Below are 20,715 nucleotides of genomic sequence, written 5' to 3'. Positions count from 1 at the left end.
GGCGGTATATTTTTCGAGAATTCCAATGCACTAGGTGAACTTGTACTGTTGTTGTTGTTGTAGCGATAAGGTTGCTCCCCGAAGGCTTTGGGGAGTGTTATCGATGTAATGGTCCTTTGCCGGATACAGATCCGATACGCCCCGGTACCACAGCACCATTAAGGTGCTAGCCCGACCATCTCGGGAACGATTTATGTGGCCACATTAAACCTTCAGGCCATTCCCTCCCTCCCCACCCCAAGTTCCATGAGGAGCTTGCTGCTTGTTGGGCATGCAGTCTTTTCTAGTCGGTATGTTCTAGTTGGGTCCGCTACCACGTCAAAGAAAGTATGTAATTTGGTTGCTGGATCTTTCTTTTCGATCGTTTGCGGGTACATTCTCTTCTCTTTGAATAATGCTGTTGATCATTCCCGTGACGCTTTCTTTGTTGTGCGACTGTAGCGGGTATTCAAAGCCCTAGATTTAGTTTAAAAAGAGAAACACTACCAGCGGCTCGTTTCACAAAAATTACAAGTATTTTAATACAATTTTACTTCTTTTGAGAAGAAAATGAAGGAAAAAATGCAATCGTTTTACAGGACTTGCAATTTTGCAAAACAGAACCAGCCAAGGTTAAGTTGTTTTGTTCTGTTTTTGATTGAAATTCAAATGTTTCAAAAACTTTTATTATACTCAGCTGAGCAGAGCTCACATAGTATATTAATTTTGTTCAAAAAAGGGCGAAAAAAGAAATTCATTTAGCCATGTCCGTCCGTCTGTCCCTAAACACGATAACTTGAGTAAATTTTGAGGTATCTTAATGAAATTTGGTATGTAAGTTCCTGGGCACTCATCTCAAATCGGTATTTAAAATGAAGGAAATCGGACTATAACCACGCCCACTTTTTCGATATCGAAAATCCGAAAAAGTGCGATAATGCATTACCAAAGCCGAATAAAGCGATGAAACTTGGTAGGTAGGTTGACCTTATGACGCAGAATAGAAAATTAGTAAAATTTTGGACAATGGGCGTGGCACCGCCCTCTTTTAAAAGAAGGTAATTTAAAAGTTTTGCAAGCTGTAATTTGGCAGGAACGTTACTCCTATTACTATATATGTGCTAAATAAAATTTTTTTTTTCAAAATTAGCAAAATCGGATGACGAACACGCCACGCCCACTATTTAAAAAAAATGTTAAGTCAAATTTTAACAAAAAATTGAATATCTTTACAGTATATATGTAAGTAAATTATGTCAACATTCAACTCCAGTAATGATATGGTGCAACAAAATACAAAAATAAAAGAAAATTTCATAATGGGCGTGGCTCCGCCCTTTTTCATTTAATTTGTCTAGAATACTTTTAATGCCATCAGTCGAACAAAAATTTACCAATCCTTGTGAAATTTGGTAAGGACATAGCTTCTATGACGGTAACTGTTTTCTGTGAAAATGGGCGAAATTGTTTGAAGCCACGCCCAGTTTTGATATACAGTCGACCGTCTGTTCTTCCGCTCGGCCGTTAACACGATACCTGAGCAAAAATCGATATATCTTTACTAAACTTAATTCACGTACTTATCTCAACCCACTTCATCTTGGTATTAAAAATGGGTGAAATCCGACTATGACCACGCCCACTTTTTCTAATTCCAAATACGAAAAAAGAGATGAAACATTATGATTGAATTGGTTTTTTGACTCAAGATATAACCTTAGAAAAAACTTTGTAAAATGGATGCGACACCTACCATATTACCAAATGAAAAAGTTCTGCAGGGTGAAATCAAAAGCGCTTGGAATCATGGCAGGTACTGTTCGTGGTATTACATATATAAATAAATTAGTGGTATCCAACAGATGATGTTCTGGGTCTCCCTGGTCCACATTTTGGTCGATATCTCCGAAACTCCTTCACATATACAACTAAGGGCCACTCCCTTTTAAAACCCTCATAAATACCTTTAATTTGATACCCATTATCATTCAAACACATTATAGATTCACCCCTGGTCCACATTTATGGCGATATCTCGAAAAGGCGTCCACCTATAGAACTAAGGCCCACCGCTTTTCAAATACTCACTAACACCTTTCATTTGATACCCATATCGTACAAACATATTCTAGAGTCACCCCTGGTCCATCTTTATGGCGAATTCTCGAAAGGCGTCCACCTATAGAACTATGGCCCACTCCCTTTTAAAATACTCTTTAATACCTGCCATTTCATAACCATGTCGTACAAACACTTTCCAGGGTTACCCTAGGTTCATTTTCCTACATGGTGATTTTCCCTTATTTTGTCTCCAAAGTTCTCAGCTGAGTATGTAATGTTCGGTTACACCCGAACTTAGCCTTCCTTATTTGTTTTTACTTAAAATTTTCAAAACTTAATTTTAGGTCTCGACTTGTCACTAACTACCGACTGGGCATCCGAACTGCGGCCTTCAATGCGTAAACTACGCCATGCAATGGATGGCCTGCTAAAAACAGCACGCCTAATGCATTCGGTGCAGCGTCTACAGCAGGATATGAAGCGAAATAGTGCAAATTTAGAAATAATGTATAGAAGAGATGTGTGCTTTTCACAAGCAGTAAGTCCTGTGTGATAAATTAAAATGGACATTTTTATTGATTTCCCTAATTCTTTCTCCCAGTTGACAGCTCTTGTGAGTGCACTAATGGTTAAATTATGGGGCACTGATATAACAGAAAACTTTATTAAGATACTCAAGGATTTGGGGCCATTGGCCTATTTTGAAGGCTTGCTTTCGCTGTATGGCAACGAGACTGATATGTGGGGTGATATGTGCATTGCCATTGAGGATCTTTCGGCAGTAAATTTTACGCTTATACGCAGTAGTATACAAAAGTAATTGGCTAAAGCATAATTTTTTTATATTTATTAACTTACATTGACTTTTTTCTAACTCATTTACATTTCCATTAACAGTAGCGATGCACTCACTTTAGTTCCACTACCACGTATCACCGGTTCAAGACAATCACTAAATGTATTACTGCCAGTGCCAGAGCATGTTTACACAATTATGCCAAAACAAGAGATGCTTACCTTCAAGCTAACACCAGTATTTTTTAATATCGGTATAAATGAAAAGGCCACGATAGCTGAAACTTTGGGACAAACGCGCGAACAACATCGTTCGAATTTAGATAATTTTATACGTTTGAAACAATACTACAGTCGATATCGTAAACTTCAACTGGTAACACCTGATTCGCCAAGTAAACATGAGCCACATCCACCAGCTACACAAGCACTTGCTAATATACTCACATTCATGGAGGATCAGTTGCGTTCGAATGTATCGAAAAATGTAAAAATTTTGCATTTGGCAGAGGATGCATGTCGTCTGATGTCGGGTCTGCGTTTCACATCATGTAAAAGTGCCAAAGATCGTACAGGTATGTCGGTGACATTGGAGCAGTGTCGCGTGCTGGTGCAAGAGTTTCATCTACCCGCAAAAAGCGTACCTTATGTATTAAGCACAATGCGAAGGTAGGAGGTTACTTTTTGCTGTATGGAAAATTGAGAATATTGTGTTTCATTTTTTTTTTTTTCCTTTCAATTTTAGCGAAGGCACACGCATGGATAACGTATTTAAAAATATTGATAAGCGCAAGTATGCATTTAATTTGCCACAGGTGCTCTCATTACCGTCAATGTATAGGCCACCAGCTGGTTCCTATGGCAAAGCAGAAACCTAAAAATGCTAAAAATTTTGTTGGAAGAGAAATGACTGCAGTACTTAATTAAACAACGCAGCAAATATTGTAATCAAAAGATATTCAAAAATTATTAAGAATTTAATGTTTTAAGCACTAATATATGTCAACCTCATAAGTTAGGTGGTAGTGAACAATTAAAAAAAAAAAACAAATTTAAAAATATGATACAAAAACCTAGAACCTCAACTGAAGCGTTAAATTGAAGTACTAAACAAAACTAAGACATAATTTCACATAATGCACAAAGTGAACTGAGATCAAAATTCAGAAGTGAAATCTTTTGAAGTTTTAGGCTCGGTTTATCAGTGGTTGGTTAAGCTAAGCTTAAACTAAGTTTGCTTAAACTCTAGTCAAATTTAAACTCCAGTTAAACTACTGAACAGTTTTTCAGTCTCAGGTTAAGGCCGCCTTTGGGGTGTGCTGTTTTATGCGGCAACATTGTTTTTTTATTATCTAGATAATTTGTAGATAAATAAACAACTGGATTTTGTTTACCCAACAAACATGGAAAAAAATTCTCCAGCGAAATTTATATATATGTGACCCGGCCTATGAAAAGGTGGCTTATGACTCAAAAAAAATTACTACTACTAAGAAACTGAAGAAATGCATTGTTTATCTTTAACAGCTGTTTCTGTTGTTGTTGTAGCGATAAGGTTGCTCTCCGAAAGCTTTGAGGAGGTTTATCGATGTGATGGTCCTTTGCCGGATACAGATCCAGTACCACAGCACCATTAAGGTGCTAGCCCGACAATCTCGGGAACGATTTATGTGGCCACATTAAACCTTCAGGCCATTTCCTCCCACCCCCAAGTTCCATGAAGAGCGTTGGATTGCGCTGGCAACCTGAAGGGTTGCGCTACACTGCCCCTTGAATCTGGTATTTTAGTCGCCTCTTACGACAGGCATACCTACCGCGGGTATATTTTGACCCCCTAATAGAGGTTTACGCCGATAACCTTATCGGCGGCGGCGGCGACGGCGTGGGCGGCGCGCTGGCCTACGCCGGTGTTATTACTTTAAAAGGCTTGATTTTTCTATTTAAAAAAATAATAATTAGGAAAGGTTTTGTTTGTATGTATTTAAGGAAATCATCGTGTTGGCCATTTCGGAGAGATCCGGGGTTTTTGCCTCAAGGTCTCGGAGTCCGTTCAGGAGTAGCTCCTTGCTGAGGGATTGTCCCTCGTTCGCTTACTCCAGAGAGGCTTCGAACCTAACCCCGGTCTTTGGAATTGGTACTACTGCGTCTGCTGAAAAGAAATAGAGATACATAAAATAGTCACACTTTTGTCTGCATATCTCGTGCAAAGCGTAGTTTCACCTAGGGTTAACTCCTAATAATCGTCGCGAACACAATTCCTTTAAATCATTTGTGGCTCCTTGGCGGCCACGTACAAAGGCGACTTACGGTTGCTATTAATGGTCTTTTAATACTCATGACTCTCGTGGTACAGGGCGCCTCCAGTTGTTTCGGCTGTTTTTAAGAGCTATTCCCGATGTGCGAACAGTAGAAATCCCGACCACCAGTCTCTACAACTGACCCTTACACCATATACCAGCACACAAGCTATAGGACTGCGACTTCGAACTCATACCTTCGTTGACGTCACTTTCCTAGAAGCTCTAGGTGTAGCTCCAAAGACTTTCAAACGGATGCTTTTGTCGCGCTATGCTGCCGACCTACACCAGAGAAACACCTTGAAACGTTAGGGAGTGACTATTCGGCCAAAGATGCCGCCCTCGAAATCATAAGCAGTCTAAGTGGATGTCATTGCGTAATGGGTGAAAATCGTATAATCTTCGGCGCATCTACATAAATAAAATTTTACAAGGACCCTGGATAAAATTTTTAAAATGTAGAGCAAAGTTTGCAGACGTTTGTGTTCACAACATTGATTTCAATAGTCTTCGTTACATCAAAACGATATTTTAGAATGAAAGTCGACCGATTTTAAGTTGAAAGATGTTAATTTCTGTTTTCCGGCCTTATGATATAAGAGCTCATTATGGATGACCGCGTAGCTTCAGTTTTCATACTAGTTTGACTGTCCACTACGTTAGGGTAGTAGAACACACGGTCCTTAGTTGGACTGTCTTGGGAAAGCTTTTCCTTCACCACTTTGAGTGTTCTTGCGAAGGACAAAGCCTCACCTGATAAATATATGTACCTACATATTCACATTTGTAAAAGGAGCCGTAACGTGTAGGTGATATTTAAACTTCGTCGATAGGCTATAATCAATGTGATTCACTCCAAGGGACTAGTTTTGGATAGGGCCGCCAACTTTAGGAAATCTCAAACCGGGAGACTTGGCTGTTGAAAGATTAAGTGTGAAAATCAAAATTGACATTTCAGAACCTATTGTATAGTTTCGTAAATAGACAACAGATGTTTGAATGTAAGCCCAAGTGATTTTTTAAATCTTTATACGTACATATATCCTCAACTTAAGTATGAGGTAAGAATCATTTCAAAGGAGTGTGTATGCCCCTAGAACCTACTAAAGGATTTTGCGTCACTGATTTCGCGTCACTGATTTCGCTTATTCTTTCAACCAATTGCAATATAAATTTTTTTTAAATCGGCACCTTTTTTGGTTAATTTGCTTTTTTTAACAACTTGAGGACAATTTGAAAACATGTTCGCCTTGGGCCATTTTATTTGAATTCATTGTTTATTATTAATTTTTTGAAAAAAATATGCAAAGTAACTTTTCTATTAGTGTTTTGTTTTAATAACTTGGTGAATTAGGTGATGCAAAGTCCGTGTTAAGCTGACATCGAAAGCGCCTGTTTTTTTTTTTAAATAACTTTTGAACAGTTAGAAAGAGTTAAATTTCGAAATTAGTTTCTTATAACTGGCAGTGATGCGCATCCTTTGACACCACTTTTGACCATATCCGACCAATTTTCGACATGAACAATAAATGGCCTAAACAGTCTTAAACGAGTAGAAAATATAGTAACGCGCCGGACGCCATCGCCGCCGCCGCCGCGCCGATATTTTTGACATTCGGCGTATATATCTACCCCCTAACCCGCTGGGTCAACAGCTATTTCTCGCAATTTCTTTTTAGAGTCGTAAGCCACCTTTTCATAGGCCGGGTTCATATAGTTCCGGAAGTGATATCCAACATCATTATTTAATTATTCTTAAACTAGATAGTTCTCGAGTTAATATCCAACTTCATTCTCTAGTCACTATCCAACCTTTGAGAAATTTTGTAAAATTAAAAGTTTTCCGGTTGATCTCCAACATCATTAATTTTTCCAATTATTATCCTAATTTCGAGAAATTTTGAGAAATGTACAGTACTCAAATGAATATATAACCCATTTCTTCAGTTGATATCTTACATTATATATCGAGTTGAGGTGGAGTTGAGAAAAATCTCCAAGGTGGTACCACCAAAACCAACAGCTGTTTATTGTGAGAAATAAACACCTGGTTAATAGCAGTAAGGAAGAGCAATCAATCAAGAACAAATTTTATAGGCGGTGGCCGTGGCAAGATGGTAGCGTGCTCCGCCTACCACACCGAAGATCCTACATCAACATCATTGAATCTTACATTTGAGTCCAGTTAGAGAACCACAAATTGTTAATTACATTTTTTCAACTTAAGTAATACCATATTTTGCTTTATAAAAAGTTCCCTCTTTTGCTGAGTATGCTATGATTATTGAGCTGAACCACTGTTTCGAAACAACTCTTGAGATATTAGAAGTATGCCTAGTTATCAACATGAGCTCTAATGGTACACAAGCCCAAATGCTTGTTGGGTATATTCGACGCCATTTCGAACGAACGGAAATCTCCGATAGGTTAACTAGAGTTTAACCCTGGCAGATCGGCCGCTTAAGCTTAGCTTAAACTTCAGTTAAGGTAGACTGAAAAACTGCAGAATAAGTTTAAGCGTAGTTTAACTGACAAACTGAGTTGAACTTGTACTGAAAACCCGGCCCTTATTATAAGATATTGATGCCAAAATTATTTATATTTTGAAAGGTATGCATATGTGTAGAGATGGGAAAGGCATAAATACCCAAATGGTAAATACCCGGTAAATTGGTTATATATGGTAAAAATGGGTAAATACCCAAAAATTTACCCAAAAGAAGGGTAAAAATAATCTTTTGGAAAATATGGGAGACCAACACACAAATTCAATCCCAATTTGTCCTATATTGGTGGGTATTTATCCATTACGATATCGGTTGAATTAGTTTTAATCTGTAATCCAGCATTTTTCAAAAATATTTAGCCAATAATGCATGCCGTTTCAAAAATTTAAGTTTACCCAGTAAAAATTTTAAGTCAAAAAATAGTCTGGAAAATATCTAAACTGGAGCGTTTAAAGTCGGTATGTGCTCATGCCGAAACCCATGTATTTCCCTTCTTGCAATGGTCGTCCTATATGAGCCTATTAACTATATCATTTTAGCTTAAACAAGAGCCCGACATGAATCTTAAAAGACTTTTAAACAGCTCATATTGTACTCAACTGGAACTCTTTCCGGCGTCTTTATAAACTCTGATTATATGACTTCTATTTGGCCTATTTATTAGGCATCGTCAGCGCTTATTGGGGGCGTTATAATTCGACACACCAGGACAGAGTGTGGCAGCTTTGCGGTCACATTAAAAATGTCGAGAAGCGTCCATGAGCGGAAAAACGTCGATGCTTATACAAAAAAAGAATAGCAAGGGTAACAAAATGTACAAATGTAATTCATTTTGTATTCAAATGAAAAATTGTCGTAACAAAGTTTCAAAATTTGTTCCAAACTCGCTGTGACGAACATAAATAGTTGATAATTGCATGCTAGGTAAGGAGCTTTTAGCCCGTTAAATAAAAGCAAAAATTTAATATTCTTTTACCCTCCGACGCGTTTCGACGCTTTTCTGATTCCTACATTGCCCACTTATTTTGGACTCGTTTCGGATTCTTAAATTATGAGCGCCGTGAGCATGTTTGAGGAGTAGCTTTGTTTGCGTAAATATGTGTACACTATAAACATTCTCTTACAGCTCTGGAGTTCAATATGGGGCCGAAAAATATCAGCTTCAAAAATGTTAAAGCCTTTTATGACTCCGATATGATGAAATTGAAATTATGAACAAACAAAAAATATTAAAATCAATTAACTAGGCACCTCCGGAATAAAAACTCAGAAATTTTTCTCGATTCAAATGATTTTTAAATACCCAAAAAAAGATACAAAGGAATATTGCGGGTATTTACCCATTAAATTGAATTAAAAAAGCAGTTATACAATGCCTTATGCCTAGATTGGAGATAGCAGCAACAATCTTATTAATTATAATTGAGGAGTTCCAAACCGACTACTACTGTTGGCAGCCATAATTTCGAAATAGTAAAAGACTTCGTTTATTTGGGAACCAGCATCAACATTAGCAACAACATCAGCACTGAAATCCAGCGAAGAATCAATCTTGCCAATAAATGCTACTTTGGACTAGGTAGGCAATTGAAAAGTAAAGTCCTCTCTCGGCGAACGAAAATCATACTCTACAAGTCACTTATCGTACCCGTCCTGCTATATGGGGCAGAAGCATGGACCATGACAACAGCAGATGAAGCGGCTTTGGGAGTGTTCGAGAGAAAAGTTCTTCGAAAGATTTATGGACCTCTACGCGTTGGCGATGGCGAGTACCGAAGAAGATTTAATGATGAGCTGTACGAGCTATACGCAGACATCAACATAGTCCAGCGAATTAAAACGCAGCGGCTGCGCTGGCTAGGCCATGTTATGCGAATGAAAGATGATGCTCCGGCCAAGAAAGTGTGTCTATCGGAACCCGCATATGGAAGCAGAGGTAGAGGGCGGCCCCCACTCCGTTGGAAGGACCAGGTGGAAAACGATTTAAACTCCCTTGGTGTGACCAATTGGCGCCGGTTGGCGGAGCGAAGGAGCGACTGGCGCGCCTTGTTGGACGGCCATAACCGTTTAGACGGTTAAGCGCCAATTAAGTAAGTAAGTAAGTTCCAAACCGAAACGCAATAAGTTACTTATAACAAGTTCCTAAATAAATGAGAAAAACTGTCCAGTCTTAAATGGAAGAACATTTTCAAATGATACCTACGATATTATACCAGTTATGAAAGAACCCACATATAGTCAAAAATCACATTTGTCGGACAACTATATTTGAAATTAAGCCAGATAGTTCATGATAGTTCATTGTAATTATTGCGTATTGGTCTGAAAAATTTTATTTATTGCATTTTGGTTTGGAAGTCATTGGATTTTGAGCACCTTAAAAGATCTAATGCTATAATTTCAACAATTCTGAAAAAATGGTTTGATCATGTACATATTAGTACTTCAATATGAAATAAATGGTTTGATCATGTACATATTAGTACTTCAATATGAAATACATGGTCCAGTTCCAGCTATGCTTGTGAGTAGTCCATCAATAATTATTGAGGGTTTCTTGCAAAGTTCTCGCTTTTAGGTGTTCCATGTAGTACTCTGAAGGGTATACCGTGCTGAAGTAGGTGATCCTGTCCTCGGAAAACGCAATGTAAATTGGACATTTTTTATATATATGATGATCAGTGGTTGTGTACTCGTATATTCTTTAAAAATTACTAAAATATTCCCGAAATCGTCCTTTAGGAGTATAACTACCAGTACTTTACAACTTATCCTCATTCATATAAACATAAAAAAAGTCAACCCAAAAAAGTGTCAAAATTGTAAATGTGGCTAAATTTTCTGTTTTTACTTCTCGTATAGATTATATACCATTATTTTTAGAAAGTGAAGTTAAGTCCCCATATCTCAAAAAAAATGGGATGCACTTTTGTGTTTTGGTTTGGAACTCCTCCATTATAAATACAAAAGTGTAAATGCTTGGCTTTCTGGATGCCTAAGTGTTTATTTGCGGAACAGAGTTTGTTTGATTAGAGCGAAATGAGATTTCAGGCAGAAGGCTAGTGGTCTTTGATAAAAATTACTTTTTAATTATAAACAACTCTATCGTTTAAAAGGATATACTGGTTATACTTTGTTGAATGATTTTGAATCTTTAAAACTTTGAATATATAGACCTTGCCCAATGATATAAGTCTATTCATCACCCTATTGTAACAAGTCCCTGTTTCGCGTAACCTGTCGCCAATTGCTAGCACAAAATGAGGTCAAGTCTTCCCCCACCTGCTTCTCCCTACTCATACGCCTTGCTAAACAACCGCTCGTGAAAAGTACATAATTTTGATAAATTTGTGCAAAATCTTCTTTTCTATTTGTTTAAATATACATTTCAAATGTTCCAATGTCGAACTTCAAAAGTCAACACCGAAGTTTTGGAAGCCACATTTGAAAAAAAAAGAAAATCACGATTGGCTTAAGGCGCAATCTCTTAAAAAAATATTGTTAAGTTCAATGCCATGCCGGGTGCTGTACACTGGTATTGGTACTGTGGCTAACTGAAAGTTAACTTGTTAATATTACGCGGTAAAACATAAATCACTACACCACGAAACTTGAAAATACAGAGTTAAGGAATGCTAGACTACTTTTCACTGTGAAAATGTATCTTGGTTGAATATGGAAATGCAACCAAGAATTGTCGAATTCATGACAGAAATGTTTATTGGCTTTACTTTAGATTTCTATATCACAAAACTCCGGCTATTATTATTTTTTTTTTTTTTTCATTTAATTTAGCTCATTCAATTTTTATAAGTTGTTCAATTGTCTTTTATAGTAGTTGTAACATTATTTTTCTTAATTGTGTATATAAGACTGACCGATGTCTTCGAATTTGTTAACTTAAGCAATATGAGTATTTATGCTTTAAATAATAAAAAATTTATAGTACTTAATAATTACGCTAATGTGAAAGTGCTTTTACAAATTTATTTAACTTTATGAAAGGGTCAATTTTTAAAGAAAGATCTAGGCATGAACAAAACGCCCCTATTCTGACACGTGACTATTATTATAGCTTAGTTGTGAGATATTTAATATTTAAAAAAATACAAGGCGCGATACATCTCCGAAGAGATTAAGGCCGAGTTTCTCTTTAAATTTGCGTAGTGTTCTTTTTAGTTTTTCCTACAAATAGGCGGGACGGAACCGGCGCCGACTCCGAAAGCATCCGCCAGACAGATGTGTTTTCACTGAGAAGCTTTTCATGGCTAAAATACACTCGCGAGTGTTTTCCAAATCACTGCCGAGGGGTGAGCCCGCTTAGGAACACTTTTTTATAATTGTAAAAACTTGTTTTAAAATTGTCGATGTCGCTTTACCCGGGAGTTGAACCCAGGATCTTCGGTGTGTTAGGCGAAGCAAGCAATAGGCGGAACAGAGCTACATAGTATTATGGTCAGTTGTTAAAAGTCTGAATACAAGGGCTCAAATATTTTCTTAGCTCACCTTCATTGTTTTCATAGTAATATAAAAATCAAAGGTTCCGTTTTTAATATAACATTTTGACAAATAATAGTACTGCTACAACAACAACAAATAATAGTCGTATACGACTACCACGATTCAATTCATTTTTGGTGACGTCCATTTCCACAAAATCAAAAGGAATTCATAATTCAAAGATCTTTCAGTGCCAATCAGAGAAATGTTTCAAAGCACACATCTCATTTTGTTAACTTTTTATGGATTTTATATCTAATAGTTTGATCACGTGTTATTAATCAACAAAATAAACAAGAATTTATACTATTAACAATTGTGCCAAATATTTGTTACTACGTATATAACAGTATGTATGTAATTTTTTTTAAATATTCATTGAAACAAAGTACTTAGGTTATTTTTATTTACTTCTTAACGCAAATATGTCACATGTCTGCTGTGAAAGCTAATTCTTAAAAACAAAATGTTTAAAGTTTGATATTTTTAAGTAATTTAAGTAATTTCGTTGTTAACAAAGTAATAAAATTGTTGAAAATTCATAAATATTGATTTAAAAAATAAGTTAAATTAAAAAATGTTAAGATATACATACTAAAAAGAATTTGCTAGAAAAGGGTTGTAACCGCTTACATTTAGATTTTATGAAATAAATAAACAAAATTAAAGCATATTTATTGGAGTATTTGCCTAAATATGATTCAAACAGCACGATTGTGAGTGAACCTGCGATCCCGCCTTGGAATAAAAAAATAGAAGAACACACGTGTGCTATTTTCAAATGGATCTGTATTTAGTAATAAAATTAAAATTCTTTATTTAACATTTATTTACCATATTCTTTTAATAAAGCACCTAAAAAAATTCATTTATAATCGTTTATGCGCCCCCTACCCAAACGACTTTTACGCATTTCTGTCCTTAACCACGAAGGTACATTCTTTATTGGATGCGCATTGGGAAAACGCAGTGGTTTTTCAGGACCTTCAAATGGATGAGTTTTCGCTAATTTACGTTCCAAAAATTCTTTATTAATTTGCTTTATATCACGGTAACGATCGAGATACAAATTAAATGCCTGTTTTAAGGGGAAAAATTTTTGATCTGCCACATACGGTTTGGGAAAATCGTATTCGAATATTGGTTCTTTCATATCTATAAAGATAAAAAAGATGTATTACAAATGCGTATCTTACAACAGATAAATATATCTATATTATTCTTACTTAGCACATTGTGATAGAATTTTGTTATTGATTCATCCCAATCGGTTTGGAAAAATGCAAGACCTGCTGGCGTTATATGATCTTGTTGCGCACGATAAAAATCGAGTGTTTTGAATGTACGTTTTTCCAAATTGTTTTGTTCGCTAGCAGCCAGTTTGTATTTGCTAAAATCTAGTTTTCTATTTTGTTTGTAGAGTACAAATACAAAGCGTTGAAAACCAAGACCTTTAGGTGGAAATGGTGGCAAGTAGTCAATCAGCACTTCGCCTTGCTTAACATCGCCATTCGGTATATTTGAGCTGTATTATGAGAGAGAAAACATGTTGTACAGGCTGATAAAATTTTAAAACACAGTTCTTAAGCATTTCGAAATGTTTGGTCATAATTTTCAATGCAACAGAAATAACATTCTGAAAGGTTTGGGAAAATGTCTACTCTCAATTCACTTTGCAGCGTCAATTCATCATTTCTTCTCATCGAAGCTCATGGAAATATCACGATCATATCTGCCAACTTCTTTTTGTGGCATTCCGCATTGGCCCAACAGGTCGTGGCTTTGCTCCAACCTCAAAAAATGAAAACAATCACTGGTTGTGGAGTGTTTTTTGAGGAAAGAGTCGAAGCAGGACTAGGCAAATTCTTTTTTAGGTTTCGGATTTAGCGCATATCGGATGTTGTTGTTGTTGCAGCGATAACGGCACTCCCCGAAGGTTATGGGAGTTTTCTGATCTCTGATACATTCCGGTAACAAGCACCATTAAAGCACCATCTCGGGGACGACTTAATATGACCACATTCTACGTTCTTAGCCATGCTCCTCTTGATTTTCCCTACAAATTGGCCGGACGGGACCTACATGTTTTATGCCGACTCCGATCGGCATCTGCAAGGCAGATGAGTTTTCACTGAGAGCTTTTCATGGCAGAAATACACCCGGAGCGCTTGCCTAACACTGCCGACGGGCGACCCCGCTTAGAAAAATTTTCTTCTAATTGAAAAACCTTTTTTCTAAAATTTTGATGTTGCTTTGCCCGGGGTGTGAACCCAGGGCATACGGTGTGGTAGGCGGAGCACGCTACCATCACACCACGGTGGCCGTACCAATTACAATACAATTAGGAAAAGAAAGCAGACCGTTCCTACATTTTAACTTTGTTAATATTACAAATATAATTTATTAGAAATGGTCCAAAATCGAACTTGTAAACCAAAAAATATCTATATTTTTTGATGCTAACTGCGAAAAATAGGGATAAATTTTTTTGGTTATGCAATACCCAGAAGTGATTTTGTCATAAAGTGTTATTAACTTACATAAACCAGTGTACATATTCGGCTGAACTATCAGTAAAATGTGCATCAGGATTTGTAGCTATAAGTGTCCAGTAGCAATCTTCTATCGATTTCTTTATGTGAAACAAATTTATAAATATGTCGTTAAGTTTCTTAAAACAAAATCAATCAACTCACCTTGCCAGTAATTGGATCGATCGTTCCATTAAAGCTTACTTCGGGAGCATTGGCAGCTTCTGCAGGTTTTATTACATTGCCATTATAAACTATGCTGAATGTATCGTCATCAAATTGGTACTAAAATTGGTTTTTTGGTTTTAGTAATTTTTGTGTTCTTTAGAGAATGGTGAAAAACTAATATAAGTCCTTGATGGAACCTATGTATCTTCTTTGGAGCACTTACATACATGCTCTTTTTGAACTTAAAAATGTTGACATAATAATTCTTGTGACTGGATTGAATAAGTAATAAATATATTTACTGTCTTTCAAAATAAATGAATAACATCATCAAAGTAGCCCTACAACAGTTTGTTGTTCTTGTAGCGATAAAGACACTAATCGAAGGTTTTGCGCTACACAACCCCGAATCTAGTTTTTATTTTAGTCGCCTCTTACGACAGGCATACCTACCGCCGGTATGTTCTAAGCCCCCTTACCCTAACAAATGGATATGGAAGGATCTGCGGTTGTAGTGTCTTTAAGGTGGAAGTAGTAGCCGTGACCAACAGTAGTAGAGTAACTTAGAAGGATACATCCCACGACCCCGAGGGCCCGAAATATGGGGCCCAATCCATTGTTTTGTTGCATAGAACACCTTTCTGCGTTGGCGACCTTCGGCCGCGCTTATAAAAAATTACCCTGGGTGGGTCCGACACCGATATGGGGATCAAAACTAAATGTGCGCAGAACACCTTTCTGCATTAGTGTTTGTGTGTGTGTACTACAAATCTGGCAAAAAAACAACAACCACATGAAAATTTGAACAGATTTTTTGCTTATATCTTTTGACAGAAATAAAAATTAAAATTTTCGCTTTCGGACTCTAAAAACAGAGGTCGAGACGCGTCTTTGGCACCACCTTCGATAATTTTTGATAAAAATTAGGTGGTGCACCGTCTTGTAAAACGTAACCTAAAAAAAGGTAATAGTGTAGTTGAGGGTCGACTACTAATACGCGTCAAAAAAATATCGAGAGAGGTGTCAAAAGGCGCGTATTAATCTCGAGAACAATAATCCGAAGGCGGAAAAGAAAAATTGTATCTCTGTCCGGAGATATTTGTAGTTGAAGTTGGCGATTTTCATGTGGTTGTTGTTGTGTTCGTACCCCCAAAAAAAATTATGCATCACCGTGGCGGTAGCCACGGTTATACCACGCACCCGAGGGTCCGAAATATGGGACCCAATCCATTGTTTTGTTGCATAGAACACCTTTCTGCGTTGGCGACCTTCGGCCGCGCTTATAAAAAATTACCGACACCGGTTTGGGGATCAAAACTAGATGTGCGCAGAACACCTTTCTGCATTAGTGTTTGTGTGTGTGTACAACAAATCTGGGAAAAAAAAAAACAACAACCACATGCAAATTTGAACAGATTTTTGCTTATATCTTTTGACAGAAATAAAAATTAAAATTTTCGCTTTCGGACTCTAAAAACAGAGGTCGAGACGCGTCTTTGGCACCACCTTCGATAATTTTTGATAAAAATTAGGTGGTGCACCGTCTTGTAAAACGTTACCTAAAAAAAGGTAATAGTGTAGTTGAGGGGTCGACTACTAATACGCCTCAAAAAATATTGAGAGAGGTGTCAAAAGATGCGTATTAATCTCGAGAACAATAATCCGAAGGCGGAAAAGAAAATTTTTATCTCTGTCCGGAGATATTGTTGAAGTTGGCGGAGATGTAGTTGAAGTTGGCGATTTTCATGTGGTTGTTGTTGTGTTCGTACCCCAAAAAAAAAATTGTGCCACGCACCCGGACTTGGCATAGCGTAGCCCACGGTTACTTTTTAAAAGCGCGGCCGAAGGCCGCCAACGTAGAAACGTGTTCTGCGCAAAAATACTATGGATCCCACCCCCGGTTTCGGAGGTACCCGCGGGTCTTTTTTCTTTTCCGCCTTCGGATTATTGTTCTCGAGATTAATACGCGTCTTTTGCCACCTTTCTCGATATTTTTTGACGCGTATTAGCAGTCGACCCCTCAACTAGAATATTACCTAAAAAAATTACTGCGTATACCAGTGATATTTGGATAAATTTTTGGCGGTGAAAAACGCAATAAAAATTGTACCTGTATATTCAGTTCTGTTCGCGGCACAAAATATGCCAAGCCAAATAAATCATCGAAAATCCCATAATGATCAGCAATTACGCGCAAATCGAATTGACCAGTTGTAAGCCGATAATCTCGCTGCACTTTATCCAAATCAATAACCACTAAAGGAGAACATGATTTTAACAAATATATCGTACAAATGTTTTAACTCCACCTACATTTATTTGAACGCGCCAGCTTCTCAATGTGCTCATTAGAACGCTGAGCCTTCAAGTGTGCCAAACGTTGCTTTAATTGTTCTGAACGGGAAGATTTCAGTTGTGGGAAACCAATATTAACACGTGCACACATTTCAGGATCTTTCACATTTTCTTCTAAATTATTAATTCGAATTAAAAATATTAATACGTAACATTCGACTAGTGGTTTGGTGCTTAGCACGCAGTGATACATCACCTTGCAATCGTTGTTCCAATGACCTTGCGATTCCTGGGCGTTTGCCACGCATAACGTGTCCCAAACGTACACATATTAATAAAGGATTGCTTATGCCATTAATGTTGTATAAATTGTTTTTCACTAATAAATTAGTAAATGCCATTGCTCAGCGAGGATAGTGAAAAAAGTTACCATTACAATGGGCTGATCAGCTGTTTGCCAAAGATGACGTTTCTTATTCACTTTGGGCGCATTTAATTAGGCATGGTTTTCAGTACAAGTTCAACTCAGTTTGTCAGTTAAACTACGCTTAACCTTATTCTGCAGTTTTTCAGTCCACTTGAACTGGAATTTAAGCTGAGCTCAATCGGTCGATTTGGCTGGGTTAAACTCTAGTTAACCTATCGGTGATTTCCGTTCGTTCGAAATGGCATCGAATATACCCAACAAGTATTTGGGCTTGAGTACCATTAGAGCTCATGTTGATAACTAGGCATCTCAAGAGTTGTTTCGAAACAGTGGCTCAACTCGAGAATCATAGCGTACTCAGTAAAAGAGGGAATATTTTATAAACCAAAAAATGCTATTACTTAAGTTGAATAAATTTAATTAACAACTTGTGGTTCTTTAACTGAACTCAAATGTAAGATTCCATACCAGAAGCATGCGCAGGAATTGTCTATGGGGGGTTTTGAACATATGGAAGCTCATAGTAAGCATCCGTTATTGTCAAGACTAGTTTTGCGATAAAAATTAATAGAAACGGGAGTAAAGAGAAACATTTACCATATTTATTGGCTATCAGTCAAAAAATGCACTCTTCCATCTACCACTTTTTATGAAAAAAAAGTCAGTCGTTGTAAGCCCATGGGGAGGGTTTGAACCCCCAATATATTTTTTTTTTTTTTTTTTGATTACTTACGCCTCATTACTGCTATCAGTGAGGTGTTTATTTTTCACCATAAATAGCTAATTGCTTTGGTGGTACCACCTTGGAGATTTTTTTTCAACTCAACTTGATATCCAATGTAGGATATCAACTGGAGAAACTTGTTGAATATTCATTTCAGAAATGTACATTTCTCAAGATCTCTCGAAATTAGGATATTAATTGGAAAATATTAATGACGTTGGAGATCAACTCGGAAGCGTTAGGTTAGGTTAGGTTGGGTGGTAGCTTCCCTGATAGAGGAAGCTCACTTGGACAACATGACGGTCCGTTGTGATACCACATATAATAAACTAAACTAACGGTGACGTAGATATAACTACTTAGAGAATCGTTGGGTAGCAACGATAAAGTTCCGAATGATCCCGATCTCAACCTTGGATAGCTCCTCGGGAGATCCAAGTGAGTCACGACCGAAATACTTTCGCCTAGTTCTGGCAAAAGCTGGGCAGTCAAGCATAAAGTGATTTGGTGATTCCACCTCATCATCCTCCATACAGCTGCAGCAGGATGGAGTTTCCAATATATTGAGACGTACCGCATGGATACCCATGGGACAGTGCCCTGTCAAAACCCCAATGACCATTGATAGGGGAGCCTTAGTGAACCCAATTATTTCAGCAGACCTCCTGCCATCCACTTTCGGCCAGAAAGATCTTGATATCCTACAAGACGTAGTGTCCGCCCAACGTTTGCTGAGCTGACTCGAGGCCCAGCTATGGAAGAGCAATCCACAGGTGGCTAGCGGAATCCCGAAATCCCTACAGCCATCTTCGTCCGGTTCAGTTGTACCGATTCGGGCTAAGAGATCCGCTTAACAGTTACCCGGAATATCACTATGGCCCGGGACCCAGATAATCTTAATTGTAAAATAATTCGATGCAATCGCAAGTGTGGTCAGGCACTCCCAGACCACCCTCGATCGCACTGTAGTTGAGCTCAAGGCCTTTATAGCCGCTTGGCTATCAGAGTAGATTTTAAATTCCCTAACCGTAGTAGCGCTGGATAGCATTTCATCCACCGCATCCTTAATCGCAGCAACTTCCGCTTGGAATACACTGCAGTGATCAGCCAACTTAAACTTGCGGCTTACATTTAGCTCTTGACAAAAGACCCCCCCGCCAACCTTTCCGTCCAACTTCGACCCATCCGTGAACAAGTTAACCGGTCCCATGCCCCAGATAATTCCTCTTCTCCACTCCTCCCTCGGGGGAATGACTGGGGTGAAGGTTGTATAGGTAGCGGCCACCGGCATGCAATAGTCCGTCCTGTCCGGGATAAAGTCGAGACTATTAAGAAGGCTAGAGTGTCCGAAATCAGAAAGCATATAACCCATATCCCGAAGCCTGACCAACGACCGGGCCGCGGCTGCCTTTCCCGCAATATCTACTGGATGTATATTCAGCATGACATTCAGTGCCAAGGTAGGTGTTGTTCTCATAGCGCCACTGATACCGATAAGCGCCGTCCGTTGCACTGACACTAGCATTTTGGAGGTGCTCGCCGTGTCCAGTGCTTTCCACCAGACCAGCATCCCTCGGAAGCGTTAAATTTTACAAAATTTCTCAAAGGCTGGATAGTGATTGGAGAATAAAGTTGAACTATGTGGTTTAAGAATAATTAAATAATGATGTTGGATATTCCGGAACTATATATATAATTTCGCTGGAGAATTTTTTTCCAAGTTTGTTGGGTAAACAAAATACAGCAGTTTCCGTATCTACAAATTATGTAACAAAAAAAACAATGTTGCCGCACAAAAGGCATACCCCAAAGGCGGCCTTAAACTGAGACTGAAAAACTGTTCAGTAGTTTAACTGGAGTTTAAATTTGACTAGAGTTTAAGCAGAGTTTAACCAGCTACTGAAAAACCGGGCCTTATTAGTCATACATTTAAACATGTTGAGTGATAGAGAATTAACAGTATTAAGCTTACTGGCAAATGAACTTATTATTTCTAAATTTTAAGAAAAAATACTTTAATTATTTTACACGATTTCTTATAATATTGTAACGAATTTATTGCAAATCCTCTTATTTGCAACCTTCTGCTAAGTTCGAATCACTAAACTGTTGAATAAATAACTCCAATATTCAGTAATGCAAAATTGCCTTTATTCAAGTACTTTTAAAATAACACTTCTATTGCTCGACAGATAGCGTGCTTAATCGAAACTGATTCTCGCGCCTCTACTGTTGGTGCTTTTATACTCTGTGATTTCCTCGTTGCATCTTCTAAGCGCTTCCAGAATTTACTTAGTTACTGCCATATAATTATAGCTACAGATGCACGTGTATAGCTTCTCATATGCGCGTGTATTTGTGAGCGACACTTCCACAATTACAATTGCATACTTTTGGGAGCATCTCAGATAAGATATCTGCATATGTTTGT

General features: G+C 37.7%; 2 protein-coding genes across 6 annotated transcripts in view; one reads left to right on the top strand and one right to left on the bottom strand.

Moving 5' to 3' along the window:
* Positions 1-12,812, top strand: part of LOC137251328 (inositol polyphosphate-4-phosphatase type I A) — a 53,494-nt gene extending 40,682 nt beyond the window's left edge. For 2 of the 3 annotated variants that reach the window (XM_067785703.1, XM_067785705.1), the window contains exons 13-16: positions 2,385-2,578; positions 2,642-2,856; positions 2,938-3,504; positions 3,581-12,812. In XM_067785703.1, coding sequence (XP_067641804.1) covers positions 2,385-2,578; positions 2,642-2,856; positions 2,938-3,504; positions 3,581-3,713 — 1,109 coding nt within the window. In that variant the 3' untranslated portion in view covers positions 3,714-12,812. The remainder of the gene's footprint in view (positions 1-2,384; positions 2,579-2,641; positions 2,857-2,937; positions 3,505-3,580) is intronic. The other variant, XM_067785704.1, reaches the window with a different exon arrangement.
* mRpL38 (mitochondrial ribosomal protein L38) lies at positions 11,402-17,579 on the bottom strand. Of its 3 annotated transcripts, none has more exons than XM_067785720.1 (8): positions 17,390-17,579; positions 17,152-17,307; positions 16,949-17,094; positions 14,836-14,955; positions 14,680-14,771; positions 13,366-13,664; positions 12,974-13,294; positions 11,402-12,910 (listed from the first exon to the last, which is right to left on the bottom strand). In XM_067785720.1, exons 1-7 carry the CDS (start codon positions 17,532-17,534, stop codon positions 13,005-13,007), a joined length of 1,248 nt encoding a protein of 415 aa, XP_067641821.1. In that variant the 5' UTR covers positions 17,535-17,579; the 3' UTR covers positions 11,402-12,910; positions 12,974-13,004. The 3 variants fall into 3 exon arrangements, with proteins under 3 accessions (XP_067641821.1, XP_067641822.1, XP_067641820.1); XM_067785721.1 differs by having other exon boundaries at positions 11,402-12,877; XM_067785719.1 differs by having other exon boundaries at positions 12,909-13,294.
* Positions 17,580-20,715: the final 3,136 nt, after the last annotated feature.

Source organism: Eurosta solidaginis, chromosome 4, assembly GCF_040869045.1.
Source record: "Eurosta solidaginis isolate ZX-2024a chromosome 4, ASM4086904v1, whole genome shotgun sequence".
NCBI classification, from domain to species: domain Eukaryota; kingdom Metazoa; phylum Arthropoda; class Insecta; order Diptera; family Tephritidae; genus Eurosta; species Eurosta solidaginis.
This window is presented reverse-complemented; position numbering and strand designations above follow the sequence as displayed.